Here is a 9,990-nt window from a genome sequence, read left to right on the forward strand (position 1 = left end):
CCTCGGGGAGACTGTGCAGCTGCCACCTGGGGCAGGGCCTTGCTGCGCGCTGAAGGGAAGATGCATCGGAGATGGGTCACTGTCCGGCCAGGACCTGGGGCCGAGGCCTTGCCATACGTCCTGTCCGTGGGGAGGGGTTTCTCATTGCTTTTCTCTCTCTGGGGCTGGGGGAGACAGCAGGTGGCAGCTCCGCTCCTCCTGTCAGCACACACATCTACACTGCGCCTGGGCTGGCCCGGCCCGGCCTTGCTCTGCCTGCCAGGTTCCTGCACACAGGAGGTTGGAGGCGTCTGTGTGGAGTCAGACTCTTCCTAGAACCATAGAGGTGAGAGATGGCAAGTCCCCATGAGGTCTCATCTTGTCCCAGCCCCAGGGGCCAGTGCAGGATTGTTACTACAGTGCGTTCTGTTGTGTCTCGCAGACCTGGCTGCCAGTCTTGTTTGGGTCAGGGAGCCCCCAGTACATCCTGGGAAGGTTTCACTCCTATTGTTTCTCCGCAGGGTGTGTGCTTCTTTACAAACAGGATTTCACCAAGAACCTGGGCCTGTGTTGCATCACCTGCACCTACTGTTCCCAGACCTGCCAGCGGGCAGTCACCGAGCAGCTGGAAGGCAGCACATGGGACTTCTGCAGTGAAGACTGCAAAAGCAAATACTTACTGTGGTACTTCAAGGTCAGTATTGGCACTGGCAGCTGCCTGCCAGAGCTGTTGTAGGTGCCTCATCCAGAGCAGTGGGTGTTGCTGTGGGGAGCTTGCACTGATGGGACACTGCTGTGAGGGAGCTCACATGGTTGAAGTCCCCAGCTGATGCTGCCAGAGCACCACACTGCAGACCTGACAGGGCTGGATCCGTGGCCAGTGCCGTCGTGGAGAATGCCAGCATGCTGTAGCCCCGGGCACTGCTGGGGGGAAGCTCGCAGCACTCTGCCGTGCACTCCCGTCCCGCTGGAGCACGTCTGCGTTGCGCCCGGAGTGAGGGCGGCTAGTGACCTGATTTTTCTCTCCTGCGATCCGGGCTTTAGGCAGCTCGGTGCCACGCCTGCAAGCGTCAGGGGAAGCTACTGGAAACCATCCACTGGCGGGGGCAAATCAAACACTTCTGCAACCAGCAGTGTCTGCTGCGCTTTTACAATCAACAGAACCAGCCTAACCTGGACACGCAGAAGGGGCCCGAGAGCCTGCTGAACAGTGAGTAGGAGGGAGGGGGGGGACCTGCACGGCTCCACCCCAGACACAGCAGGGTGGAGGGTCCCATGGCTGGGACTGGACAGGACGCTAGGGAACAATCCTGCACTGGCCCCCCGGGGGGAAGGACTGAGTGGGACCTCTCGGGGCATCTCAATCTCTAACGCCTATGGTTCTATGACACACAGGGCCCTGACGGGAGGAGCCGGTGCCAGCGCGCTGCCTGTAGCTCTCGCTTTTAGCGAGGATACTCAGGGATTTAATGGGTGACTCCATCCTCTTACCGCCTGTTGCCAGCGGAGAGCTCCATTTACAGGGTTAGGGGACAGCATGGTTGGACTTGCCAGTCCACCTGCAGCCCCGCACCACCTCTGAGCTGTGACCTTCTCTGAGCTCATAAGCTAAGCAGGATTGGGCCAGGTCAGTGCTTGGATGGGAGACCTCAAAGCAAAGCCAAGGTGCTACAGGAGGTGGTGCTGGTGATGCTGTAGGTGGGGCTCTTCAGGCAGTCCCCTAGGGCAGACGGGCATGCTGAGCTGCTGCAGGTGCTTTTCTTCCCTCCAAACAAAATTGGGGCGTTGAGCCTGTGCAAAGTCACGGGAAGGCAGGAGCTGCTTTCCCTGTGGCTGGCGTATGCCCTCCCTGCCATCCTGCTAGCAAAGGGGCTCTCTTGCCTGTTGTCCATTCCTTGCTGGCAGTGTAAGTCAGCTGGTCGTGGGCAATCGCAGTGCTTTGGGATCCCACGGGCTGGAAGAGCCCATCTGTGGGATGCTAGACTTGGCCTTGCTTTACTGGGCCCTCTGGGCCCAGCCGCCTCCCCTAGCTTTGTGCAGGTTTGGAAGCTGTCCAGGCCTCCTGCCAGACATGCACCAGATATGGACTCGGCATCAGCCATGTGGGCTGCCCCACACCCAGTGACCTTGGGGAAGCCACTGCGTGGGACCCAAGAGGCATTAAGCCCAGCTCAGCTGGACCAGGGAGAGCCTGCTGTGGCAGAAAGAGAACCTGCCCTTGGCTCCGGGCCCTCTGTTGCCTGGAGGCAGGGACACGAATGGGCTGAACCCAGCATCACCCATGGCCCCAGGAACCAGCGGGACAGCTGGGCAGCTCACTCAGCAAGCGGCTGTGGCAAGAGCTACACTCCTGACAACTAGCAAGGTGCCTGTGCATGGCCTCGGCCACCTGTCTGTCCTGTGCTGGAGCAGCAAGGGGGTGTGGGTGCAGCCTGCCCTGTCAGGGGTGAAGACAGGAAGGCCTCAGAGGCTCTGTACAGGGGCCCTGGGAGAAGGGCAAGGACCCAGCAGCTCTGGGAACCTGGATAAAACACATGTGGTGCTGCCAGTCCTGAGGTGTCCAGAGGCCAAGGATCCATCCAGGCAAAACCACCCCGTTCTCCCACCAATGGAATAGCACAGCATTCGCTGCTTCCCAGCACCTGTGCTGCCTCCGCTGCATCCTGGGCCGGCTGAGGCAGAGGGGCATGCGGCTGCTCTACACAGTCCGGGGGAACGGCCCGGTGTGCAGGAGCCCCTGCAGCCCCCTCTTCTGAACTTGCCTAGGAGGCCTCCCATGCTCAGGAATGCCTGCACCAGCGCCCCTGCCAGGCAGCCATTGCCTATGCCCCTTGGCCCCAGGCAAGGCTCCTGTTGTGCCTCAGACAAGACTGGAGGCCCCAGGCTCTGTCAGGCTGTTCACCCAGGGCTGTCCATCCGTCCTCAGGGTGGCTGGCTGCTTTTCCTGCTTCAAGTGGCTAGTATGCAGCTTGCCTGGACTCAGCAGCAGTCTGGGGCTGTGCAGGCGAGGGGCATGTGGGCCTCCTGAGAAGGGCTGGATGTTGCAAGGCTGCTTCCTCAGTATAGGGTGCATGCTTACCCTGAAGACGTGGCGGTGCTGAAGGACCTTCCTTGCCTGCCGGCCCCATCACCAGGATGCAAGGACTCAGGAGGTCTCTGAGCGCTCCCCCCGGGCTGCTTGCTCATCTTCCCTGCGCTGGAGTTGCAGGAGAAGTGCTTGTGGACGAGCTGCGCTGCCTGGGGGATTTCTTGGAGGGTGGCTCATCTCCTGCTCTGGATGCAAGCCCTCTACAGCGTCTTGCAGGATAGCTGTCACGCCATCTGCCCAGCAAGCCCTGCTCTGTGCCAGGAACAGGCAGAGTCCAGCTGCAAGAGGCTCTGCCCTGATTGAGTCCTTCCACGTGACTTCAGTGGGAGTTTGGAGCTGCCCAGGCCTCCTGGCAGATGAGCATGAGGGAGGTGAAAATACCAGGGACTGGATTTCAAATGGACCTGGCCTCCATTGCTTGTGCTGCCGCTTGCCCAGAGTCTTGAAGCTAATACTGCTTCCGTGGGATCCAGAGACATTAGGCCGGACTCGGCCGTAAAGGAGGGCCTGCCGTGGCACTAAGGGCCCCACCTAACAGAGCCCTGTTTCTGGGCATGCCTGCAGGTGAGGCCATGAACAGGTAAACCCTAACGTTGCCTGTGGGCCTGGAAACCAGAAGGCACTTACCCAGCAAGCTCAGTTCACTTTGGCATAGGCTCCCACTGGTTACTGGTCTCTAGCCCCTCGGCATCCCAGCATACTTCATTTCTTTGGCCCTGCAGCTTCTTCTGGCTGCAGAGCAGCTCGGGAACTGATCCACTGTGGTTAGTGAGAGGCCTGGGACTCAGGGCACCAGTCTGCTGTGACTGGTGTCTGGTGGGAGCTGCCTGCGTCAGCTCTGCACAAAGCCTCCCAAGGAGTTCTGGCTCCGTGGCGGGTCCTGCTCCCCGCTGCTGGCCCAGCCGACCAGGTTCATGGCACGTGAGCTGCCTAAATGAATGCTCTGGCCATGGCTGTCCACTGGCAGCTGAAACCTGGGGTGGGAGCTAGGACCCCAAGATCCTTGTAACCCAGGAGCCAGTCCCATTGCAGCTGACGGAGCAGCACTCGGTTTGGCCCTTTAGCACGTGGGGCCAGGGGGAGCAGCTTTCCAGAGTCAGTAGTCTTCCTGCCACAGAGATGACCGTTGCTGCTGGTGTGCCCCATAGCCCTGGCATCGCCCACTCGGGTGCAGCTCTGAGAGGCAGGCGGGTTCTTGTCTGCAGAGGATGGACATGAGTGCTGGGTCCCTGGAGGCTGGCAGCTTCTGCTGCTGGGGTGGCTGCAGCCTACGCTGGACCCGGCTAGGACTCGCTCCCTTGCCCTCATTGGGGTTGATCCAGGGGCTCTGGGCCTGTCTCCCTTGCATGTACCTGCAGCTTTCCCTGCATTTCCTCTGTGGGGTCCAGGCTCCCAAGAAAGCTGCTCCTGGAGCCCAGCCGAGGGGGAGAGGAGACGGGTGTCGTGGTGACCCTTGTTGCTGCAGTTTGATGACACAGGCTCTCTGCAGTGCTTGTCCCTGTGCCAGCAGGGTGGAGGCACTCCCCAGGGTCCTGCTGTCCGACCTGCGTGGGGTGAAGGCACGGCGCTCGCAGGTCAGCTGTGCCCTGGGCGGTCCCATGGACCAGTCCTCCATGCTGAACATGAGGTTGGGGCAGATGGTTGAGGCCAGGAGAAGCTCAGCGCTGTCTTTGCCTGATGCACTTGTGTTTGCGGGAGTGGACCCTCGGCTGGGCTGTCTGCAGCCCAGAGCCAGCCTCGCTCTTGGTACAGAGGGGGCTGTGAGGTCCCCTCCAGCACCTTTCTGCTCCAAGTTTCAAAGCACTCTGCAGAGGCATTCCCTGGCCGGCAGCAGGGAGAAGGGATGCGGCTCTAGTCAGGCCCCCGGCCTCCACTGGAGGAGCTGGGGTGGAGCCTGGGCCGCTGTGAGCAGGGCTGGGCCGCAGCAGGCTGGGGAGACGGTAGGCCAGGTGCATGGGGTGGGGTGCAGGGGAGACCAGAGGCAGCGGGAGTGACGGGACAGCCAAGGCCCAGGGCCCTCTGAGCTGCTCAGGTGAGGGACGTTCTGGCAACTAGTCGCCTCTCCTGGGACTGGCCTGGGCTCTGATCAGAGACCCTGCCTTGCTGGCCCAAGTCTGCAGCCACGTCTAGCCCCAGCCGTGGCCCTGCCAGCTTGCAGGCACCCACACGGGAGTGGAGCACGCAGCTGGGGCTGATGACCCTCTCTTTGCCTTGCAGGTCAGACCCCAGAGCCAAAGCCACCTGCCTCTTCGCAGCAGAAAGCAGAGACAAACACGGTGAGTCTTGAATAGGGGGCGGATGTCCTAAGGGTGTGTGCACGGGGGTGCCCAGGAAGGGCCGTGGCTGCCCCCAGCCTGGGATTCTGTCAAGTGAGAGCAGGGCCCAGAGGGTGCGGGGTGGGGACAGTGCGCCTTGCCCCAGGAGCGAGGCCTAGGTTGCGCTGGGGGCAGCACAGCGGTCTTGGTGCTGGTGGTGGGGAGTGGCCAAGCCCCGTGCACAGACATGGGGTGACAACCAGGCCTGGGCTGTGGACTTGCTTATAGATCCTTGACGTTTGCCCAGGTGCCGTCTTTCCCTGCTCTGGCCTGACAGCTCAGTCCTGGTGGCTGTGGGCCAGAGCTCCTTCCTGCCTGACAAGGTGGGCTTGCCACTCGGGTGTCACCAGCCCCTGGGCTTGGCATTCCCTTGGCCAGGTCTGGCCATGACCTGCAGCAGGTGCCTGCCTCAGCATCAGGGAGAGCAGCAAGGGGTCTGGCCCCGGCACTGTGCTGCGCTGGTGCACCAGGCAGCACTGCAAAGGTGGGCACCGGCTGCCACAGCTTCCAGGAATCACCCGGCCCCAGGGGCTGGGAGTGTCCACTGGCTAGAAGCAGTCTTGGTTGGAGCCAGACACCAGCAGCCCCTTTCTGGGTTATTTCAGGTGCCTGCAAAAGCCTTGTCCGCCCAGGTGTCTGCTCCCCCACCACCTCCGCCACCAGTTCCGGCCACGCCTCGGAAGAACAAAGCTGCCATGTGCAAGCCCCTGATGCAGAACCGTGGTGTGTCCTGCAAGATCGAAATGAAATCCAAGGGGTGTCAGACGGGTGAGTGCGGTGGTGCCGTTGGGGCTGCACTGGGTGCTGGAGCGTGGCTCATGGGACTGGCACAGTGTGGGTTCGGGGGGCATCGGGCACTGTGGGTTGCTGGGAGTGGACTAGCAGGGCATAGCAGGGGCAGCACGAGGCTGGCAGCTGCCCAGGGAGAGGCCTGCACCTTTTCCAGAGAGCATGGAGAGGTGGCCCAGTCTCCACACCACTTGCTTCTCTTGCCGTACGTCTGCTGCTCATCTCTACAACTCCCAGCCCCCCGCCAGCCCTGCCACAGCCCAGCTCATGCCCCGGGGGAGACAGCCAAGCTGGGCCTTCCCAGCTCCGATCGGTTCTCACCCTACGTCTGGGGGGTCAGCCTTCCCTGTCGTGGGTACAGCTGGCTGCCAGGGCCCTGGGTGCGTGGGAACAATGTGAGCTGGCAAAGGGCTCTGCCAGACTAGGGAGCCTTCAGGGCTCTCGTGATTGTACCAGAGTCCAGGTCCTGAAGCTCTCTGGCGGTCTCAGGGCTGCAGGGCTGTCAGTCCCAACCCAGCGGGAGCGCTCTGTGGGGAGGGCTTGGCGGCCGCAGCAGCAGCCCGCAGCCTGGCTCTCCGCTGCTCCACCTGGGCTGAGCTAGGGGAGCGGGTGCCAGCAGCATGGGCCCCCTGTGCCATGCCAGGGAGGATGGTGTGTGGAGGACCCTACCAGCCATGCCTGCGAGGCTGAGCATGACTGGCAGCCCCCATGCCCGCCCTGCTGCCAGGATACTGATTGCGGTCTACCCCCAACAGAGGCAGATTGGAAGCCCCAGGTGATTGTGCTGCCGGTCCCAGTCCCGATCTTTGTGCCTGTGCCTATGCATATGTACTGCCAGAAAGTACCCGTGCCTTTCTCCATGCCTGTCCCGGTAAGTGATGCTCCTTCCCCCAGTCCACTCGGTAAGCACCTGCTCTCTCCGCCCTGTTGCCAGCAGCAGGGAGTAGGGCCAGGGTTTTCCACTTGTCAGAAGCCCCTCTGACCCTGCCTGACATCGCACTGGTCCCAGGTGCCTGTGCCAATGTTCCTGCCCACCACGCTGGAGAGCACGGATAAGATTGTGGAGACCATTGAGGAGCTGAAGGTGAAGATCCCATCCAACCCCCTGGAGGCTGACATCCTGGCCATGGCAGAGATGATCGCAGAGGCGGAGGAGCTGGATAAGGCCTCCTCGGACCTGTGTGGTATGTTCCACCCCTGCCTCAGGCTTGGGAGTCCCTCCCCAGAGCTGGCCAGGGGGCCCCACTGCTCCTGGAGCCAAGCCCGCTTCCCAGGTTTGGCTCTGCGGAGTCTGGCATGGGCCAAGCCGTTGTTAGCCGTAGCTGAGCATCCATGCTCTGTGACCAGCATGTGCTTGAAGAGCCATGCTCTAGCAGGATAGTGACTTCCAGCTCTGTCTGGTAGAGCCTGTAGTGCAGGCCATGACTGCCAAGGCTCTGGCTGGCTGCCCCAAGGTCCTGTCCTGCAGTGGCGCTCTCCTGGGCAGACACCAGCCCAGGAGTGTGCACATGGACTTCAGGGTCCACCTGCCCCAGCACCTACTGTGAATAAGTCTTGCTGGCTCAGGCTGTGCCCGAGAGGCTCAGGGAAGTGGCCCCAGTGCCATCCCAGGGAAGCCTGGCTGTGACCAGCGCTACCACCTGGAGCCAGCACGTGGCACAGGGCCGGGGCTGGCCAGAGCCTGATGATCCCACCTGCAGCATGGCCTTTTGCGGGGCCGGGGGGAGGCACGTCTCATGTGCGCTCTTGAATGGCTTCCTTGTTCGCAGACCTGGTAAGTAACCAGAGTGCCGAGGGCCTGCTGGAAGACTGCGACCTCTTTGGGCCAGCGAGGGACGACGTGCTGGCCATGGCTGTTAAGATGGCGAACGTGCTGGATGAGCCTGGCCAGGATCTGGAGGCTGACTTCCCGAAGAGTAAGTGCTGGGCAGGGGTGGTTCAGGTCCATTGTGGGAGAGGCTGGGCTCACTGGAGAGACCTGGCTATAGGCATTGCCCCTTCAAAGGGGATGCGTGGGCCATTGGGTACAGGGAAGGCACGGGGCTGCAGGCAAGAAGAACTGGGGAGTGGAGAGGGATGTGGAGCTGGCATGTCGGGAGCCAGAGACCCAGGAGGAAGTGGGTGTGGAGGATCTGCACCAGTGACGGGGAGTCGCCAGGGCCTGGGCAGAACCTGGAGCAGCCCCTGAGGGGCACAGGGTGGGAGGAGGCACCACTTGGCAGGAGCTGTGACCAGGATGCAGGGGAGGCTGACAACCCAGTCTGCAGGAAGGAGACCAGCAAGGAAGAGGGTGAAGGCAGCTGTGCCCATTGCCTAAGTGCAGAGCTCCCCCAGCATGGGGTCTGGTCGGGAGAGACTAGCTGCTAAAAGGCACAGGCAGGAGTGTGGCTGCAAGGAGCAGTAGCATCCCTCAGAGTCAGCATGACCGCTCTGAGCCGGGACGCAAGCTGTGCTGGGTGCCAGTGCAACCAGTGACCGGCTGCAGCAGAGCCAGCAGGCGCTGGACTGTGCCATTCTTGCTGGCATCAGAGCAAGGAGCAGACCAAGCCCAGGGCAGATGTTGGAAGCAAGCAGGGGCAGGAGGCCTGGATGGGCAGTGTCCATGTGCCCAGGGCTCCATGGGCAGGGAGCTGGGGAGGTAGTCGTGGGTGGCAGAGCGTGCTCCAAGCCTACCCCTGGGGCACCCCAGTGAGGATGCCACCTCTTGACCCTAAATCCTGCTGTGCTCTTTGTTCCCCCACCCCCCAGACCCCCTGGACATCAACCCCAGCGTGGACTTCCTCTTTGACTGCGGCCTGGTGGGACCAGACGACGTGTCCACGGACCAGGACCTGCCACGCGCTGTCCGGAAGGTGAGTGACTGTCCAGGCCAGAGCTGCCAGCGGCTCAGTGGGCACTGCCTGCTCGGGACCCAGCCTGCAACTTTTGGGGACTGGAGCCGTGCCACAGAGGGAGCGGGACCAAGCATGGAACTTCCTCCTCAGCCCCCTGCTGCACCCACCCGCACTGGAGCCAGCTTGCTTCACAGGGGCACTGCTTGTCTGCAGTAGTGGAACCCAACACCAGCCTGTGGGGCACCCGTACTTGCACCTTATGGTGCCAGCACAGCCCTGGCACTGGACTGGCCCTGCTGGCCTTGGGGGGAAGGCTCTGTTCCCAGCTGGAAGCATAGTTGTGCCCTAAGCCAGGGCCCAGTGCCTTGGAGCAGTCCCCTGAGCGTGGGTGTGGGCATGGGCTGCAGCTGGGATAAGCAGGAAGGCGCAATGCCTGGGGTGCTGGGAAGGGCAGTGTCTGCCACAGTGGCAGCATGCCCAGCCCTCCTATGTGCTGCTCTGTAGGGTCAGAAGCGCCTGGTGCTGTCCGAAAGTTGCTCCCGGGACTCCATGAGCAGCCAGCCCGGCTGCACGGCACTGAACTACTCGTATGGCGTCAACGCCTGGAAGTACTGGGTGCAGGCCAAGTACGCAGGTGGCGAGACCAGCAAGGCGGAGGAGCTGCGCTTTGGGCGTAAGTGCCCTGCTCAGGGCAGGCAGGGGCTGTGGCACTGCTGGGCCTCAGGACACTGGAAGCTGTTGCAGGAGCTGCCAAAACCAGCCTGTGCCAGACCCATTCCAGCACCAGCACCAGGGCCTGGGGCAGCTCTGTGCTCCCTGCCCCAAGTGCCTGTGACTGAGACCAGTGCTGCTTTCCCCACAGCCAAGCCCATGCGCATCAAGGAGGACATCCTGGCCTGCACGGCAGCTGAGCTCAACTACGGCCTCGCTCAGTTTGTCAAGGAGATAACGCGGCCCAACGGTGAGCGCTACGAGCCGGACAGCA

General features: G+C 62.3%; 1 protein-coding gene across 1 annotated transcript in view; it reads left to right on the forward strand.

The window, feature by feature from the left end:
* ZMYM3 (zinc finger MYM-type containing 3) overlaps nucleotides 1–9,990 on the forward strand; it is a 32,312-nt gene that overhangs the window by 13,937 nt on the left and 8,385 nt on the right. The window contains exons 11-19 of the mRNA XM_019521242.1: nucleotides 501–673; nucleotides 1,024–1,189; nucleotides 5,285–5,343; nucleotides 5,988–6,150; nucleotides 6,927–7,042; nucleotides 7,181–7,355; nucleotides 7,941–8,087; nucleotides 8,920–9,023; nucleotides 9,510–9,678. Coding sequence (XP_019376787.1) covers nucleotides 501–673; nucleotides 1,024–1,189; nucleotides 5,285–5,343; nucleotides 5,988–6,150; nucleotides 6,927–7,042; nucleotides 7,181–7,355; nucleotides 7,941–8,087; nucleotides 8,920–9,023; nucleotides 9,510–9,678 — 1,272 coding nt within the window. The remainder of the gene's footprint in view (nucleotides 1–500; nucleotides 674–1,023; nucleotides 1,190–5,284; nucleotides 5,344–5,987; nucleotides 6,151–6,926; nucleotides 7,043–7,180; nucleotides 7,356–7,940; nucleotides 8,088–8,919; nucleotides 9,024–9,509; nucleotides 9,679–9,990) is intronic.

The sequence above is a fragment of the Gavialis gangeticus genome, unplaced genomic scaffold (genome assembly GCF_001723915.1).
Source record: "Gavialis gangeticus isolate Ggan-Ray unplaced genomic scaffold, GavGan_comp1, whole genome shotgun sequence".
NCBI lineage: Eukaryota > Metazoa > Chordata > Crocodylia > Gavialidae > Gavialis > Gavialis gangeticus.